We start from the raw sequence: 19771 nt of genomic DNA, 5'->3' as shown, positions 1-19771 counted from the left end.
GATGTATAGTTACAAATTATCAGATACACAGTGAGTGAGCATGACCTTGGCATCTGGGACGGGAACTTTATCTTCCAAGGAATACTGGCATCGGTGTCACAGGAAGGGAAGCATTTCTCCCTATTGTCAGAGTGGGCATGCTTTACCGTAATGGTTAAAACAAATGTACAACATACATTTGACAGACCGTAAGTCAGGCTGTTCCAGTTTACATAAAGCTCAGGCCACGTCAGGTATAAGCCTGACTGGCTTCCCCAGCCCCCAATATACAAAAATTTCCTCAGTCAGAGGTAATGTGGGAGGCATATGACAAAGGGACTGCTTTCCTTCCCAGCGTAAGGCACACAGTATGCCGGCGCCGATTAGTACATGCAGAAGGGAAAAATGATTTTACGGTGATTAATCCAGGTAGTGTTCCTAAAGCGGGCCCCTTTCCCTGTGAACATCTAGGCAGTACCAGCTGCTGGCGCCGGAATCGACCGCCAAGATGGCGGCGCCCTCTCGGAAGCCGATTAGCACGCTGCCATGTGTTGCCAGTGAACGTACGGACTACGCCATCTTACGGAATCAGACTCCAAGATGGAGGCGTCCAGAAATACAGGCGTGGCCATGTTTCCTGAGAATGTATGGACTCGCCGCCGTACGGTCTCAGTAGTCAAGATGGCGGCGCCTGAGAGACTGTCGGAGCTCTAGGCGGGCGACCGACTTGTTTGTCGCGGAGCCGACGCACTGGGCCTGCGCAGTAGTAGTACGGTGCCTGGGAGGCGCGACGAAAAGCGGAAGTGCTTGTAGGCGCTTTCGTCAACGGTCGGGGACGCCGTTGAGAGGGTCTGTGAAGGCTCGTGGGTCGCTGGCGGGGTTCGTGAAGGGGTGCGCTGGAAGCGGAGAGATGGTGAGTACGAGGTCCCAGGAGGGAGTCGGCGGTAGAGGTCAGTGGGGCGGGAAATGGTGGTGTCCATCGGCAGACTCATGGGGGTTTGTGGTGAACCATAACGGGAGTCAGTGGGCAGAATGGGGCGGGGGGCTGTTTCGAGCCTTAGAATGATGGGAGTCTGATGGTCAAAATTTTTTACTCGTGTGTGAACCATCTGAGAGTTCTGTGATGAGCCATTATGGGGGTCCGTAATGGAAGTTTAGTGGTAGTTCCTTGGGGGTCTGAAGGGGGGATTCTTTGTGCGGAGTGATGAGAGGTTTGAGAAGTGTCGTACTGGGCAGTCTGGAGTGAGCCGTGATGAGTCTGTATCGGGGGATCTAGGGGGGCGGGGCTGTCTGTGAGGTTAGTAACGGAGGATCTGAGGGGAACCGTGCTGTCTTGAGACCCGGTGATGGGGGTCTGTGAGGAGCCATGACGGGGGCAAAATGTGGTGAGTGATGCGGTGTTTGTAACGAGCGGCAGCTGTCTCAGTGGGTGAATAGAGTGATGGGGGTGTCTGTGGGGTAAGCGATTGGAAGTTCTGAGGCCGAGTGATAGGGGTTTATAAGCAGGCTAAGGGGGTGTTACAGCGGTGAGTGAGGGGGGTGGTCTGTGGGGACTGTGGTGGAGAGATTTATGAGGAGCCATGGTGGGAAGTCTATTGGCAGCCGTGATGGAGCTGTGCTGGAGGGAGGAGGCATCATGATGGGGGTTCTCTAAGGAGCCATGATGGGGGCCCCCACAGGAGGCGGATGCTTCAGACCCAGAGCCTCCAGATGCCGGGGAGGACAGCAAGTCAGAGAACGGGGAAAACGCGCCCATCTACTGCATCTGCCGCAAACCAGACATCAACTGCTTCATGATGTGAGCCGGGGAGCGGTGGGCGGGCTGGACACCTGGCCGGGTGGGGGGAGGCCGATGGGTCCGGCCCCTCACATCTCCCTCACTCGCCCCATCCTCCGCAGCGGCTGTGACAACTGCAATGAGTGGTTTCATGGGGACTGCATCCGGATCACTGAGAAGATGGCCAAGGCCATCCGCGAGTGGTACTGCCGGGAGTGCCGAGGTGAGGGGCCAGAGTGGACAGGGCAGGCAGCTGGGGCTGCCAGGGAGGAGGAGGAGGAGGAGCCTTAATGGGAGGGTGGTTCACGGGGAGTAGTGAGCCGCGTCTGTGGGCAGAGTGATTGTTGGTCAGTGCTAAGCCGGGATGGAGGCTCCATCGTGAGCTGTGATAGAAAGCTCCACCGGAAGGGACAGCTCTGCCCTGGAGTAGGGAGACGGAGCAGGCGGGTGGGGCCGAAGAGGAGAGAAGAGGAAGAAAGAGTTCTGGGGCCATCCAAATCCCCCGGTGCCAACCCACGCCGGCTCCACCCTCTACCCCGCAGAGAAGGACCCCAAGCTGGAGATCCGCTATCGGCACAAGAAGTCACGGGAGCGGGACAGCACCGAGCGAGACGGCAGTGAGCCCCGGGATGAGGGTGGAGGGCGCAAGAGGCCTGCCCCGGATCTGGACCTGCAGCGCCGGGCGGGGTCAGGGACAGGGGTTGGGGCCGTGCTTGCTCGGGGCTCTGCGTCGCCCCACAAATCCTCTCCACAGCCCCTGGTGGCCACACCCAGCCAGGTGAGTGGCCGCGATGGCTGGGCTAGGGGAGGGGATCCCGTCTCAGGCCCCGCTCGGTTCCTGAGCTCTGTTGCGGGCGCCTCTCGCTAGCATCAGCAGCAGCAGCAGCAGATCAAACGGTCAGCCCGTATGTGTGGTGAGTGTGAGGCCTGCCGGCGCACCGAGGACTGCGGCCACTGTGACTTCTGCCGAGACATGAAGAAGTTCGGGGGTCCCAACAAGATCCGGCAGAAGTGCCGGCTGCGGCAGTGCCAGCTGCGGGCCCGGGTGAGCGTGGGCAGAGCTGGGCAGGGTCAGGTGGGGGGCCGGGGTGTCTGGGAAGAGCTGATCGAGGCTAGGATGGGTGGGCCGGGTGGGGTGGGGCCTACCCGCCTACAGACAGGTGGGGAGGGGCCTGGCTGGTTCAGACGAGGGGGTCGTGACCAGATGTGCTGGGCTGGCGGGGGAGCCCCCAACCCCAGACGCGCAGGGTAGGGCCAGGCGTTCCTAGGTGGTCAGGCGTGTGAGCGCAGCTGGGGCAGGGCTGAGCATGTCCTGGCGATGAGGGGCGGGGGGCGCTGGTGTGTCTAGGGAGGCGAGGCGGGGCTAGTTGGGGGAGTCGGGCACTTGTGGGCAGGGCGAGGGCAGGGCCCCCTCCATCCACCTGGGGCTGACCTGGGCCTTCCTCCTGCCGGCACAGGAATCGTACAAGTACTTCCCTTCCTCGGTGAGTCCAGCCCCCCAGGGCGGGCAGGGCCTGCGGGCAGGGCGGGCAGGGCCAGTCCTGAGATTCTGCCCCGCAGCTCTCGCCGGTGATGCCCTCAGAGTCCCTGCCAAGGCCTCGCCGGCCACTGCCCACCCAGCAGCAGCCACAGCCGTCGCAGAAGCTGGGGCGCATCCGCGAGGACGACGGGGCAGTGGCATCATCAGCAGTCAGGGAGCTGCCTGAGGCTACGGCTACACCCGAGCCGCTCTCGGACGAGGACCTCCCACTGGACCCTGACCTGTACCAGGACTTCTGTGCGGGAGCCTTCGATGACCACGGCCTGGTGAGCAGACAGAGCGTCCCGTGGTGGAAGGGTAGCAGGTACAGAAGCAGAGAGTGTCTGTAACGAGGAGAGAGGGGACAGAGCGTGTGGAAGGCTGCCGTGGGGACCGAGCGCCTGGCGGGGAAGTCACGAGTGGAGCAGGCGAATCAGCGTGTGCCTCACTCGCAGCCCTGGATGAGTGACACGGAGGAGTCCCCGTTCCTGGACCCTGCGCTGCGGAAGAGGGCAGTGAAAGTGAAGCACGTGAAGCGTCGGGAGAAGAAGTCTGAGAAGAAGGTGACCGAGAGGCTGCAGTGGGTGTGGGGAGGGAGGGCGAAGGTCAGGGGCTGAAGGGCTGGGCTGCAGGGGGAAACGGGGGTCCGGGGCTGACTTCAGCTGCGCCCTGCCCTGGCCCGTCTTGTCCCACAGAAGGAAGAAAGATACAAGCGGCACCGGCAGAAGCAGAAGCACAAGGACAAATGGAAACACCCAGAGCGCACTGACGCCAAGGACCCTGCGTCGCTGCCGCAGTGCCTGGGCCCTGGCTGTGTGCGCGCTGCCCAGCCCGGCTCCAAGTATTGCTCAGACGACTGCGGCATGAAGCTGGCAGCCAAGTGAGTCATTGCTGGAGGGTTCAGGGGAGTCAGGGAGTACGGGGGGGGCATGACCAGAGCCCTCTGTGTGTCTGCCAGTCAGTCACCATTCAGTCAACCGAGCACCCACCGGGCCATCCACCTGTTCCCCCATCCGTCTGTCTGTCCGCCCAGCCATCTGCCCTTCAGTCACCTGGTTCCTTGTCCTTTCACCACTGAGTCACCCATCTGCTCTGTGCCCTTGGGTCACGCCGCTCATCTTACTGCCTTGCCTCCTTCTCTGCTCACCCACTTCACTGCCTCCCTGCAGCCGCATCTACGAGATCCTCCCCCAGCGCATCCAGCAGTGGCAGCAGAGCCCCTGCATTGCCGAGGAGCATGGCAAGAAGCTGCTTGAACGCATCCGCCGGGAGCAGCAGAGCGCCCGCACCCGCCTTCAGGAAATGGAGCGCCGATTCCACGAGCTCGAGGCCATTATCCTGCGGGCCAAACAGCAGGCTGTGCGCGAGGACGAGGAGGTGAGCGGGCGCGGGCGCAGCAGCGGCGCAGGGCCCAGTACCCGCTCTCGCCTGGCCTCATCGTCCCCTCCACCCCGTGCAGAGCAATGAGGGTGATAGCGATGACACGGACCTGCAGATCTTCTGCGTCTCCTGCGGGCACCCCATCAACCCACGTGTTGCCTTGCGCCACATGGAGCGCTGCTACGCCAAGGTCAGGGTGTCGGCCTGAGGGGGCGGACGGTGTGGGGACGTCCCTGGGTCCCTGGGGGCGGGGGTGCCGTGTCGCGAGGGCATGCGGCGCACATCCACAGTCCCTCCGTTTGTGCTCACCCCTCCAGTACGAGAGCCAGACGTCCTTTGGGTCCATGTACCCGACCCGCATCGAGGGGTGAGTGTGGGCGCTGCGGGGGTTAGCGGGGCCGGGCCTGGGCGCCACCCTCCGCTTCCTCTGCTACCTTCTCTGCTCCACACCCCCAGGGCCACACGACTCTTCTGCGACGTCTACAATCCTCAGAGCAAGACATACTGCAAGCGGCTCCAGGTGCTGTGCCCCGAGCACTCCCGGGACCCCAAAGTAAGCTTTTCCCTCAGCTCTCCCCATTCCGTCCCCCTCCCTTCCCGCCGGGCCACACTTCTCCCTTCCTCCCTCTCCCGCTTCCCCCCTTCCCGCCGGGCCACACTTCTCCCTTCCTCCCTCTCCCGCTTCCCTCCTTCCCGCCGGGCCACACTTCTCCCTTCCTCCCTCTCCCGCTTCCCTCCTTCCTGCCGGCCCACTTCCACAGCCCCCACTTGCCCTGCCTCCTCGCCCTCCGTGCCTCTCCCTGCCCTGTTGCATCCCCTCCTATTCCCCCCACCCCGCCTCTCCTCCTCCCCTCGCCTTTCCTTCCCACCCCCCGGCCCCCACTCCTGTCCTCCTCCCAGCCTCGCCACCCCACACTCATGCCCACCCTGGTCTCCCCGCAGGTGCCAGCTGACGAGGTATGCGGGTGCCCCCTTGTACGTGACGTCTTCGAGCTCACGGGTGAGTTCTGCCGCCTGCCCAAGCGCCAGTGCAACCGCCACTACTGCTGGGAGAAGCTGCGGCGTGCCGAAGTGGACCTGGAGCGCGTGCGCGTGGTAGGTCTCGGCGCCGGATGTGTCGGGGGGGGTGGCTCGGGGAGCCCCTTGTCACTGCTCCCCCTGCTCCCCCGGCAGTGGTACAAGCTGGACGAGCTGTTTGAGCAGGAGCGCAACGTCCGCACCGCCATGACCAACCGGGCGGGCTTACTGGCCCTGATGCTGCACCAAACCATCCAGCACGACCCGCTCACGACCGACCTGCGCTCCAGCGCCGACCGCTGAGCCCCAGCGGTCCAGACGCCCTCCTGCCCTGTGGCGCGGGCGGGAGCGGCCCCGGAGCCCCCATTTGTCTGGTCTGCCATTCATGTTCCTCCCACGCTCCCTGAGTTTGTCCCTGTGCCCGTCCACCGTTTGACCGCCTGTTTGCCCTTACCCCAGGGCCTCGGAACTTCCTCACGTTCTTGTCGGTTCCTCTGCCTCTCCTTTCTCTGTGCCTGGGAGGGGCTGCAGAGTCTGCGCACCCTTGCCTCCCCCACTCTGGTTTTGTTAATAAAACTTTGATGCACCAAGAAAACTAACTATGGACAGTCTCCCAACTTTTTTCCGTTGCAGTTGCGTTCCCGCGCCCCCAGAGTGGAATGGCACACCTGTACTCTGGAGAGGCTGCAATACAGGTGTAGGCTGCACTTATCCAGTCGGCGCCCGCTCTGTGCTCTGCAGGCTCCGCCTTGGTCTGTGGGGATATGAGGTGCTGAGGGAGAGTCCAGGGACCTGCACTGTCAACCTGTCCTCTCATTGTGTGGCAGTGGGTATACAGTCAGTGCTCAGTCCGTGTATGTCTGATTCATCCTTCCTGTGTGAGCTGGAGTTTTCTTATTTACTCTTATTGATGGTCTCCAGACCAGAGTTGTATGAAATGATGGACAGAAGGCCCTCCTCCTTCCCCAGAAACCCCTCTCTCGGGACGTGGGTACAGCAGGAGCCCACTGGGTTTCAGTCGGGAGCACCAGCCTGTCCTCTCATTGTCAGGTGCAGTCAGCCACACAACACTACCTTTCTAGCATAGACCTGCCCTCGCAGGCCTCCTGTTTACCTGCAGAGCAGTGCCAGCCTTCCCCTAGTGGAAGAAGCTCTGGCCATCGCCAGGCATAACTTGCCCCTAGGCGCTCTAGTGACTCCAGCGGGGAAGAGAGAACGGGACACAATAGCCCTGGGGGAGATCTTATGTTTTAAGGCAGTATAAGAAAATTTAAGCATAACATACTCCCTACCTGTATTGGGCCCTCCCCAATGGGCAATGTGCATCTGCATTATACATTAACCAGACCTCAAATGCAGGAATGTCTTTTCAACCATAAAGATCAATTTTTTCCTTCTCGACGCCAGCAATGTTACTCCTTAGACGATAACATTCTTAATTCTTTCCTAATTTTGTAAGGGGTCATGGTGACCTGGTGCTGCTTCCTATGTGCAGATCTGGACTATGTATCTTTGGTGAACTTTATGTAAGATGTCAGTGTGTCATTTTGATGTACGACCCTTTGTCTCAAAAACGTATATAACTTCTAACAGGCGGAATAGTCCTCAGAGTTTTCTGAACAACTCCTGTGGTTCTAATCCTCAGGTTGACTCGAATAAAATTCTCTATTTCTCCTTTAGATTGACTGTTGATTAATTTTTCATCACCATAGGTCTTATTCTGTTCAGCGCCTCTAGTTGAAGTAGATATTGTTGAATATTAGGCAGAGGCTTGGAGTTGTCAACAGTCATTTAAATAGGAGTGGCTGACACAAAGGTATATAGTGACAGGGAAACATTTTATAGGCTATACATGTTATCAATCATATTGACTTGTTGCACAAACATTGTATGTGTACTTTTAGCAGTAGAATTTAAGCAAGCAGTGATACACACCATGCGTAGCTTGATAGCTAGGAAAAGGATAATAATGCATACAGTGAAAATAATAATCATCTGTAAAACAGCAAAAAAATTACCTAATCCTGAGGAGAGCCAACTAAACAGATCATTAAAAGGGTCGGTTTTTTTTTTTTTTTAATGTCATAACCATTTTGCCTCTTAAAAATTTTATCTAGGAGCATCTCTACTTCTGCACAGGTATTGATATAAGTGCAACAAGTAGTGTGAGCCATAGCACAACTCCTTGTTTAGCCAGTAGAAAATCAAAGGTAGGGAATTCCCTGGCGGTCCAGTAGTCAGGACTCCGTGCTTCCACTGCAGGGGGCACAGGTTCGATCCCCAGTCAAGGAACTAAGATCCTGCAAGTGGTGAGGCCAAACAAACAAACAAAAAAGATTAGAAAAAGAAAAGAATATTGAAGGTAACTATTATCCAATACTACTTAGGTTAAGGAATTGAGGGATGTCTCTTGTGCTGCAATGCTTTTTGTAGTCTCTTCGGCTATTTGACCAACGGGTGGCTGATAGATTTCTGACCATATCTCTCTTTACGTGTACTCCTTCACCAGGAATCAAGATTCTCAAAAGACTTTGCCACCAAGTATCTTGGTATCCTAATAACATTGATCTCTTCTGTAATGGAGAGAGAAAGGAGATTTATCTGTCTCTTTTATATAGACAATGGGATACCATAACATCCCAATAAGCATAAATCTTCTACCTGTCAGCTCTTAAGATATTTATGTGCCCATTCTTGGGAAGGTGGGTCAATTCCAATGCCGTATATGAAGACAAAACCTGAGAATGCAAGTGATCCCAAAGTTGCAAGTCCAACAATCGGTTAAATGGCCCCCAGTAGCTATACTCTGTGACAACTTTACTAAAGAATTTTCTTTCCATCCTAAACACTGGGTCAAAAGTATAGCCAGAAGTGAAACAATAACTCTCAATGTTGACAGAGAGACAGACAGTTGGTAAATAGTACAACTGAACCAGTAGGATGGGTCTTACAGGGCTGATCTGGACTCTTGGGTTAGCTGTCTGCTACTGTTGTCGACTTCTTCTCATCCCAGCTTGGTGAAGCTTGTCTTAGTCGAAGTCAGGTGTCAGAAAGAGGGGTCACGGTCCATTTAAGAGCAGAAGCCTTTTTAAAAAATGAGAGATAGGAACCTAGGAGTTTACTCCTTTAAGCTTTGCAGCACAGGGGTTAGTACTGATACCTGATATGGCCCTTTCCAACGCAGCTGCAAAGCATCTTGTATTTATGCCTTTTCCAATGGACAAAATCTCCAGGTTGCAGTCCATGATCCATAAGGTCTTCATCTCCTGGGAGCTCACAGTGAAAGGAATGTTACCAGCTTTTCATTTTCTTTAAGTGCCTTAACGAGTCCCTGACGATAATGCAACATATCACACCCTTATGCAATGCTGGTTCATACATGCCTTCATCTGGGCACATAGGTCGTCCAGTGGTTATTTCAAAAGGACTCAGTTGCTGCTTACTAAAGGGAGTGGACCTAAGGTTGAGAAGCACCAATGGGAGAGCTTCTGGTCATGAAAGATGAAAAGCCCCTGAGAGTTTTGTCAGTTGAGTTTTTTGTTTGTTTGTTTGTGTGTTTGTTTGTTTGCGGTACGCGGGCCTCTCACTGTTGTGGCCTCTCGCGCCGTGGAACACAGGCTCCGGACGCGCAGGCCCAGCGGCCATGGCTCACGGGCCCAGCCGTTCCGTGGCATGTGGGATCCTCCTGGACCGGGGCACGAACCCGTGTCCCCCGCATCAGCAGATGGACTCAACCGCCGCGCCACCAGGGAAGCCCGTCAATTGAGTTTTGATAGTGCTGTTAGTTCTAACAGTCCTGAAGATTGGAGGGGGGTGATAAGTGCATTAAAGATGCTGCATTATTGGCTAAATGTCATAAATAGATTTAATTATTTGCCTGGCAAAGTGAGTCCCTGGTCACTATGTAACTCAGAAGGAATTCCCCAAACAGGAATTATTATTTCCAATAGTGATTTACCTACTGTTATACCCATTGCTCTCCTGCAGGGAAAAGCTTCAACCCAGTGTGAAAACATACAGATCATCACCAAGATTATTTATATCCTCGAGGTGGTGGCATTTGGACAAAGTCCAATTGCCATACCTCAAAGGGTCCCTTAGGAAGAAGAACGTGGCCTTGTGCCCCATGAAGTGGTTTTCTGGGATTATATTTAGGACACAGAGTACAGTGAGTACATACTTTATGAGCCACCATGGGAGAATGTTTCCAAAACTATAGTTTCCCCCATAAAACCATCTTGCAGGTGCCTAATGAGTTAAAGAATATACATGCTGGAGTAACAGCCATTGTGCTCTAACAGACACTATAGGTTTTTAAAATCATGTCCAAAGCATATTTGTGTGATGGGTTCAAAAATTCCTCCTTTTTGTAGCCACATGTGTTTATCTTCTTTAGTGGCGATTTCTTGAGCCTGTGGAAGGAAATCTTTTACTGGGTTAGCAGGATTCACAGAGAGCAGTGGAAGTTCTCAAAGCTGAACAGGATGAATTTTTAAAGTTGTCTGTTTGTCTGCAGCATCAGCAAGCTCATTTCCTTTAGCTTCCTTAATGTCAGATTTGGGATGCCCCAGTGTTTTAATACTTGCCAACTGTTTTGGTAGTGGTATAGAACTACAACCTGCAGTTAAGAACTCTGCAACCTGTTTCCATTTTTCATAGGCTGCCCTGAAGTGGTTCAAAACCCTTGTTTCCATAGCGTTCCAAAGTCGTGTGCCACGCCAAAGGCATAACAACTGCCAGTATATATATGGACTATCTGGGCTTTGCCTAGCTGACAAGCCTGGGTTGAGGTGATTCATTAGGCTTCCTGTGTGGACTTTGTTTCTGGTAAATAGGAGCTTTCTCTTATGTCCACTGTGGATGTTATTGCCTATCCAGCTCAGTAATGTCCCTGTTCATCCCTTAAACAGGGTCCTTCTGTGAACCTAATTAAATCAACATTATCAATAGAAATTTCTTATAAATCATACCTGGAACAAGAAGATAATCTGTTTCGTGGTTGTTTTCTTCCTGTGGTGCTGGAAGCAAAGTTGCAGGGTTAAGGTTATTACATTGCTGTTCATGCCCACGCAGGGACGCTAAGAAAAAAAAAGATTATTACATTGAACTAAGGTAATATTAGGTACAGAAAGCAACAATACTTCATAAGAAGCTAGTCACCTTATAGAATAGTGCTGAGTGTGGTAAGAGTTTAGAAAAGACTCGACTGAGTGTGGGACATAAATCATTAAAGGAGACCCCATTATTATTTCTCCAATAGCCTTACATAAGAAAGCCTTTGCTGAAATAGCCCTCATACAAGGTGGAAGTCCTTTTCCTACTGAATCTAATTGCTGACTATAATATCCTATGGGTCGCGGTTTATCACCATGCTCTTGAGTCATACACCTAAAGCAGTTCCTTTAACTTCAAGTACAAAGAGAAAAAAGAGCAAGTTATAATTAGTGTGACCCAAAGCCAGTGCCTGAGTTAAGATGGATTTTAAGGTGTTTATGGCCTCTTTTCCTTTTGGCATCCACTCAATCAGATCAAGCTGGTCAGACTTAAGTAATGCATATAAAGGTTGAGAAATAAGTGGAAAATTAGGTACCCAATTGCTACAATATTCAGTCAGACCCAGAAATCCCCTCAATTGTTTCTGTTTTTGGAGAAGTGAGAAAGCTAAAATCTCTTTAATTCTTTTAGAGTTGATTAATAGTCCTTCCTTAGATATAAAGCGGCCCAAATATTTTACAACAGGTCAGCAAATTGGAGTTTATCTTTAGGCAACTTGTGTCCCTTAGAAGCTAGTTGTTGTAACAGATGGCTGGTGTCTTTCTGAGAATCCAATTCATTTCTAGAACATAAAAGCAGGGGCTTCCCGGGTGGCACAGTGGTTAAGAATCCGCCTGCCAATGCAGGGGACACTGGTTCAAGCCCTGGTCCGGGAAGATTCCCACATGCCGCAGAGCAACTCAGACCGTGTGCCACAACTACTGAAGCCCACGCACCTAAAGCCCGTGCTCCGCCACAAGAGAAGCCACAGCAATAAGAAGCCCGCGCACTGCAAAGAAGAACAGCCCCCGCTCGCCGCAACTAGAGAAAGCCCACGCACAGCAACGAAGACCCAACGCAGCCAAAAATAAATACATAAAATGAATAAATTTATTTTAAAAAAAAGAACATGAAAGCAAATCATCTACACATTGAATTAAGTGGAGCCACCAAGAAAGTTTACGTCAGCTAAATCAGCTTTAAGCACTTGAGAAAAGTAAGTGGGGTTCTCACTATAGCCCTGTGGCATGGCAGTCCAGGTATATTGATGAGTTTCCCATGTGAAGGCAAAAACGTACTGAGTGTCCTTCTTTACTAGGATACTAAGGAAGGCATAAACCAATTACTGAAAAATAGCAGCTATCGGCTGGAATGACTGAGAGCAGAGTGTGTGGATTTGGGACCACAGGACAACGAGGAATCACAATGTTATTTATAGCTTTCAGATCTTGAACAAATCTCCAACCTTTCCCATTTGCCTTTCTCACCAGTAAGATAGGTGTGTGTGACAAGGACTGGTACAAGGAATTATAAGTCCCTTCTTAAGAAAGTCCTGAATAACAGGGTTTATTCCATTTAATGTCTCTGGTTTAAGTGATATTGTCAAATATTAGGTAGAGGCTTGGAGTTGTCAACAGTCCCCTTAACAGGAGTAACCAATTTAATTTTTTCAATATCTGAAGAAGAAGACGACCGTAATTCTTTAGGAACTGACGATAACAGGTCATTCATTTTTTTCTTGGTCTGTATGAACCACTGATTTTATAACCATCTATTTTTCAGTAACTAGATTTTGCTCAGCACTAAATTTTCTAAACCTAGAAGCATTTCACCTTTTTGTGAAAAGGCAATATGAGCATTGCTGGCTTCTGAAAGGTCTCTTCCTATCAGATGAATTGGGGCACATTTTACTAGGAGAAACACAAGTTTCCCTGTGATAGTTCCTAACTGAAAGGTTAGCGACTCTGATTTTAAAATTTGCAAAGGTAAATTAGAAACCCCTACTATTTGAATTGACCTTATACTTCCAGGGAGAGGGCAATGAATAAGGGTAGGGTAAAGACCAGAGATTGTAGCCCCAGCATCTACAGTGGCCTTTGAAGTTTCCCCTCTGATTACTGTCTCAATTTCCCCTAAGGTGTTGTTGAGGAGCTGGGGGAAATGCCCTCTCATAATTGTCAGAGCACTCCTATTCCTTTTTAGTTTTGCCATGTTCCAGATTCCATTTAAATGTATGGCACTCTCATTTGAAGAGACCGTGGCTTTTGCACTAAAAACAAGTGAGGGCATTTCGTTTGGGGCCAGGGTTAGAAGAAAAGTGTTTTAATAAGGCCTCTAAGTTGCTGTAGTTGTACATTCATGACTTTAGTGACTCTTTCTTCTTTCTTTGGAAGGTTTTAGAGAGCTTCTCTGCAATAGTGACAAGCACGTTAGAATGTATTATGGCCCAGTCCAATTCATGTCTTTTAATTAGCTTTGTTATTTTTTCATCTAATCCCTCTTAAAGATTGAATTTAGAATTGGATCATTTTGATGATTTTGAAAACATTCAGGGGCCATTCCAGGTGCTATTTGAAGGTTTTCTCAAACCTCTCAAAAAAAAAAAAAAAAAAAAAGGTTCTCTGCGCTTTTAGCTTGCATTGGTGGATCATTGTTCACTCTATTTTCTCAGGAAAAATTTTGGGGATGGCTTGGTACAAGTTACGAGCAAGTTCTCGACACCTGTGAACATCTGCATGCTCGTGCTTATGAAAATCTTCCATAGGTGTCTTCCATTCTCCCTTTTGTAGCCATACTTGGCTTTACTTTTGGATACCAGCAATTGCTCAAGCTATTACAAATCTGAGTATCCTGGCTCATGTATCCTTACAGAATGAATTCTCTAAAAAACCCTAAAGGATCTTGTAAAGGGCCTGGAAAATCCTTAGTTAAATTTTTAAGTTCAGCTCTAGTCCAGGGAGTATATATTAGTTCAGGCCCACCTCTTCCAGTAGGTTTCTCTTTAAAGGGACCTGCAATGATTTTAGGGCTCTCATTTATTCCCTGGGGTCCAGTTAGTTTTTCCTTTGGAGGTGGAGGAGGAGGTAGAACAGACAAGTTGAGATATGGACATTCAGAAAGGAGAAGGTATAAAGTTCAGAAAGGAGGGGAAGGAGGAGGGGAAAGGGATAGGGTAGCTTCTGAGCTTTTCTCCAATTTAGCAACAGTTTCTAATAATTTTCAGTTAGTTTCCTGTAAAGGTGTCATTTTATCATTACCATGCTTCAAAGCTTCTAAGTACCGAGTGAAATATGTTTCCCATCCTGTCTATGTTTTTTTTGGGGGGGGGTAGTACGCGGGCCTCTCACTGCTGTGGCCTCTCCCGTTGCGGAGCACAGGCTCCGGATGCGCAGGCTCAGCGGCCATGGCTCACGGGCCCAGCCGCTCTGAGGCATGTGGGATCTTCCCGGACCGGGGCATGAACCCGTGTCCCCTACATCGGCAGGCGGAGTCTCAACCACTGTGTCACCAGGGAAGCCCAGTGTCTATGTAATTTTATAGCTGGCATTTTCCAATTTTGCACGCAAGTAAACTAATTTTGGTAAGTCGAATGTTCCCCGTTTTGGCCATTTAAGAGTTAAGTTAGAGCCTGTCATTTTACGAAGTTCTTGCAAGTATCGGCTCCGTACATACTGTACATGAAGCCAGCCGAAGTTCCAGTGGGTGGCTATCCATCTGGGAACTGGTCGGCTTTAGAAGCACGATTTCCCATTTTCCTTTTGTTTAATTTGTATTATGAGGTCACAATTTCTAAGGGCGCTGCAGGGTCAGAAATGTGCTGCTTGTGAGCTTAGCTCCTCAAGGTGTCACCCTTGAGTCAGTTCAGATCTTCTGTGTCTCCGTTTCTCCTGTAAGCTGTCTAAAGTCACCATGGGGGCTTGGAGCACCGTAAATTACCTAAAGTGTTAAAAGGGCGTTTCCTATGGGACTGCTACTCATTATAATGATTAATCCTCAGACACTTCCCCTAGGTTCTCAGTCACCAGAGAAGGCCTGGTGGCTGGAAGGAGCAAATGTCCGTTTTCTTCAGAGCTGAATAGGTTCAGTCTCTTGTTCTGCTATCAAACAGTTTGTTCAAACCATTTATACACAATCTTTCCAACTTGAGCCAAATTAAAAAAGACCAGCCAACCGTGTTCACTCCAGAGTTCCTTCTTGGCTTTCCCCTTCTAGGAACCTCCATCTAGCCCATTGCCTAGGAAATTCCCTCTCGGTCCCTTTTACCTGGAAATGTACCGGTACCCTGTTAAGACTATAAATCCTAAAATTTTAACAGACTGGATAAAATTCAGGATCATCATGCAAAGCAAAGAGGTCCAGATATCAGGAGAACTCACCAAAGCAACTGAGGAATACCAAAAAGCTGGTGGGGCTCAAAGGGCCAGTGCTGGTACTGAGCGCTGGTTTAGAGTAGACACCAGGTGTCCTCTGGTGGGTGTCTCTGATATCCTGCTAACTACGCCAAGCAAATATCAACAAAAAAGTAATCAGTATCGATCTAAAGTAGAAATAGAGAATTTTATTTGAGCCAACCTGAGGATTATAACCCAGGAGACAGTCTTTCAGAAAACACTAAGGATTGTTCCACCTGTTAGAAGTTGAAGGCACAATTATATACATTTTAAGACAAAGGATCATACATTAAAATGACACACTGACATTTTATATAAGGTTCACCAAAGATACATAGAGCAGATCTCCACATACACGGCAAGCAGTCACCATGACCCCTAACAGGATTAGGAAAGGAAAAATTAATCTTCTCTGCAGGTACACTGCTGGTGTCAGAAGAAGGAAAAAATGATTTTGCAATTAAGCAGACATTCCTGCCTTTGAGGAACGCTGGTTAATGTATAATACAGATGCACATTGCCCATTAGGGAGGGCCCAACATGGACAGGGAGTATGATACACTTAAATTTTCTTATCCTACCTCAAAACATAAATTTTATTCCATCACCTGTTATTCAGGAATTTCTTTTAAAAAGGCTTATAGGGCTTCCCTAGTGGCACAGTGGTTGAGAGTCCGCCTGCCGATGCAGGGGACACAGGTTCGTGCCCCGGTCCGGGAAGATCCCACATGCCGCGGAGCGGCTGGGCCCGTGAGCCATGGCCACTGAGCCTGTGCGTCCGGAGCTTGTGCTCCACAACGGGAGAGGCCACAACAGTGAGAGGCCCGCGTACCGCAAAAAAAAAAAAAAAAATATATATATATATATATATATATTATATATTATATATATATTATATATATATATATATTTATTTATTTATAGCTGCATTGGGTCTTCGTTGCTGTGCATGGGCTTCCTCTAGCTGCGGCAAGCGGGGACTACTTTTTGTTGTGGTGCTTGGACTTCTCATTGTGGTGGCTTCTCTTGTTGCAGAGCATGGCTCTAGGCACACGGGTTTCAGTAGTTGTGGCATGTGGGCTCAGTAGTTGTGGATCGCAGGCGCTAGAGCTCAGGCTCAGTAGTTGTGGCGCATGGGCTTAGTTGCTCCATGGCATGTGGGATCTTCCTGGACCAGAGCTCGAACCAGTGTCCCCTGCATCAGCAGGCAGATTCCTAACCACTGTGCCACCAGGGAAGTCCCTAACAAATATCTTGAAGAGAAAAAGAAAAGTTGTACCAGCAACTCCCTTATGTCAGATACCATATAGATGGCTCTTGGAAAACCTGCAAGAGAAGTGACCATGCTTAATACCATGTTAGCAAAATTTCCAATTGATGAGGCTATCAATGAGAGCTCTCTTGGAAGGATCACTTGCACTCTCTCAGGTCTGTCTTCATATGTGGTATTGGAATTGACCCACCTTCCCAAGAATGGACACATAAATATCTTAATAGCTGGCAGGTAGAAGGTTTATATTTATTGGGATGTTATGTTACCCCATTGTCTATATAAAAGAGACAGATGGACCTCCTTTCTCTCTCCATTATGGAATCAAGTGATCCATGTTATTAGGATACCAAGATACCTGGTAGCAAAGTCTTTTGAGAATCTTGATTCCTAGTGCAAGAGTACATGTAAAGAGAGATATGGTCAGAAATCTATCAGCCACCTCTGGTCAAATACCTGGAGTGACTGCAAAATGCATTGCAGCACAAGAGACATCCCTCAATTCCTTACCCCAAGTAGTATTGGATAATTAGAGTCACCTTCGATTTTCTACTGGCTAGCCAAGGAGTTGTTTGTGTTATTGCTCACACTACTTGTTGCACTTATATCAATACCTCTGCAGGAGTAGAAATGCTCCTGGATAAAATTTCCAAAAGGCAAAATTGTTGTAAGACTGGAAAAAAAACCTTAAAAAATCTGTTTTGGTCACTCCCTACAGGACTAGGTAATTTTTAATTTTTTTCCTTGTTTTACAGATGATTATTATTTTCATTGTATGTATGATTATTCTTTTCATAGCTATAAGTTACTCATGGTATGTATCATTGCTCACTTAAATTCTATTGCTAAAAGTACACGTACAATGTTTGTGCAACAAGTCAATATGATTGATAACATGTATAGCCTATAAAATGTTTCCCTGTTAGCATATATCTCTGTGTTGTTCACTACATTCAATTAACTAATTTCTCCTTTAGTTTGCTTAATTCTGAAGTTTTTGTGATAAGGAAATCAGTGTTGCCAAACCAAATGGATCTTGACATTTTAACTGCTTGGCAAGGAAGAATGTGTGCTATAATCCAGACTGAACGTTGTGTTTTCATGCCAGATCTGTCCTCTAATATAACTCATCTAATGAATCACATTAAAAATTAAATCTCTGCATTAGGGGATACCATTCCTAGTCTAGGTTACATCTTGGATAAATGGTTCAGCTCTGGGGGTTCATGGTTTATATCTCTGCTTATGACTTTATTATTGTTGTTGGCTATATTGATTGTGCTCTGTATTGTTTATAGAGTAATAATCTATTGTGCTTTCTGCTGCATATACAAACCTGCAAGTAAGATAATGATGTCTATAAGACTTGAAACTATTGATCATATGTATAGCTCTCTATAAAATACTGGACATACACAATGCACATAGGAGGATGACTGGACAATAATTGGCATGAGTTCTATTGAACAGCATGAGATTAGCTATGAGTCCTTGCCTGGTACTTTACTGACACATAAACCCCTGAAAGATAGAGGAAACTGGCCTATTGGGACCTGGTATTGCAGGACTGGATAGATCCAGGGCAGGTAAGACACCACCTTGGTGTCGAGGGACCAAGTATTTCATAACCTAATACTTCCTATTGAAAGATTAATGATCAAAAGTGGGAAACGATGGAATAAAATGTATGTTTTGAGGCAGGACAAGAAAATTTAAGAGTAACATACTCCCTGCCTATATTGGTCCCTCCCTAATGGGCAATGTGTATCTGCATTATACATTAACCAGACCTCCTGAAAGGCAAGAATGTCTGCTCAACCATAAAGATCATTTTTTCCTTCTTCTAATGCCAGAAATGTAACTCCTTAGAAGATTAATCTTTCTTTTCCTAATCCTGTAAGGGGTCATGATGACTTACCAATCTGGGAGCATTTGCAGCTGCACTCTGTGCTGCTAAAAGGAGTACAGGGGCATTTAGTGGGGCCAAAGCTAAAGACAGAATCTGAATACTAAGTGAGAAACACATCCACATAACGGGAACTGGTGTTTTCCCTCCCCCTGGGGTTCTCGTGACCGTCATTCCTCATGGACCATTAACCATCTGTGTCAGCAAACAGACAAACAAACAAACAAACTAAACAACATTCTTTCACTTTTCATATAAGATGAAGGCAAGGGTAAAAGTTGACAGGGAACTTATCTGGCTTGGGCACATTCCTTGTGAGTAGGCTAAAGCTCAGTCACACGGAAAGGGGAGGGGATAGGACTGCAGGCTTAAGATGGAGCTGAGAAAAATGGAGTCAGTGTGTTCAGCCACACATTTCACCCCCAACATCTATATGGCCCACACAATCTTATCTGCCATTCTTCCTTGAATACCCTAGGGCCAGATATTGGGAGGTAACCTGCATGCCTAACCCACAACAGCAATATACACAACAGCAAGCACAAAGAATCCCTGCTAGACAAGGAAGGATGCCTAACAGGGCCATGCCCCATATGCCAGGTAAGCAGGTCAACCAACGGATGAAGTCGTCTGCAAAAGAAATATCCCCTACATGGTTAATAGTCTTTTTCATATGAGACGATAAATCAGTGATGTTAGATTCATAAGAGGGGCTGTAAGTGCAGCATTGTTGTTGAATTAGGACATGTTTCCCCTTGTGCCTCTGTCAACGTGTCCAGAGTCATATGGTTTTGTAAAACTACTTCCCTCATTTGTGCAGTTTCCTGATTTAGTAGAAAAATGCTTTATCTAGAATTATTTAATACAGAAGCAGTGAACTTGGCTAGGGCTTGCATTTCTAATTCAGCATGAATGCCTACATATTGAGGGAGAAAGATAGAGACCAGCCATTCACATCAGGAGAGACTATGGTTCCACCTAGTTTTGAGAGCCAGCAAGTTTGAGAGTATCTGGCAATGAGGAATAGATCTTTCTTGACAAAGAGGGAAAAGCAAGGGTATAGTGGCCAGTCCACCCATATGGGAGATAAGGCCAAAGATTGGTACCACATATCCAGATGCACCTTTGGGTGATAAGAAAGCCCCTGCCTTAAGAATCTTATTTTCTTGACCTGTCCATTCAGTTTGTAAAACCAGGTGGACAAAAGAACAAGAGGTTGGTGGTAGCCACTCGATATGTTTATGTCTGGTGAACCAGGTGTGATTTTGTCCCTCTTTACAAAAAGGAGCAGTATGTCCCAGTTGACTGTGTTTAGCACATAACCTCCCAAAACCATCTCAGACATGATAGGCAGTGTCAAGTTTAGAGGAGTTGGGTTCAAGAACAAGCCAAGGAGAAAATACTTTTTACTATCATTACAGTCAAAGGGGGAAATGTGAGCCATGGTGACATCTAGTGTCCCCAACAGGAGTTTACCTGACATGCCCACCCATTGTCC

General features: G+C 48.8%; 1 protein-coding gene across 1 annotated transcript; it reads left to right on the top strand.

Annotated features, from left to right (window-relative positions):
• Nucleotides 1–688: 688 nt before the first annotated feature.
• On the top strand, nt 689–6267 carry CXXC1 (CXXC finger protein 1). The gene is made up of 15 exons (XM_060119460.1): nt 689–892; nt 1659–1777; nt 1879–1979; nt 2299–2534; nt 2625–2801; nt 3214–3240; nt 3317–3562; nt 3731–3838; nt 3971–4155; nt 4445–4652; nt 4735–4845; nt 4973–5022; nt 5112–5208; nt 5598–5750; nt 5829–6267. Exons 1-15 carry the CDS (start codon nt 890–892, stop codon nt 5973–5975), a joined length of 1968 nt encoding a protein of 655 aa, XP_059975443.1. The 5' UTR covers nt 689–889; the 3' UTR covers nt 5976–6267.
• Nucleotides 6268–19771: the final 13504 nt, after the last annotated feature.

The sequence above is a fragment of the Mesoplodon densirostris genome, chromosome 15 (genome assembly GCF_025265405.1).
Source record: "Mesoplodon densirostris isolate mMesDen1 chromosome 15, mMesDen1 primary haplotype, whole genome shotgun sequence".
Classification (NCBI taxonomy): domain Eukaryota; kingdom Metazoa; phylum Chordata; class Mammalia; order Artiodactyla; family Ziphiidae; genus Mesoplodon; species Mesoplodon densirostris.
This window is presented reverse-complemented; position numbering and strand designations above follow the sequence as displayed.

What these genes read in the sequence shown, in the direction of transcription:
- CXXC1 (XM_060119460.1), top strand. An exon ending in CCTTCGATGACCACGGCCTG is followed by an intron (nt 3,563 to 3,730) that starts GTGAGCAGACAG and finishes CCTCACTCGCAG; the next exon opens with CCCTGGATGAGTGACACGGA. An exon ending in GGCATGAAGCTGGCAGCCAA is followed by an intron (nt 4,156 to 4,444) that starts GTGAGTCATTGC and finishes GCCTCCCTGCAG; the next exon opens with CCGCATCTACGAGATCCTCC.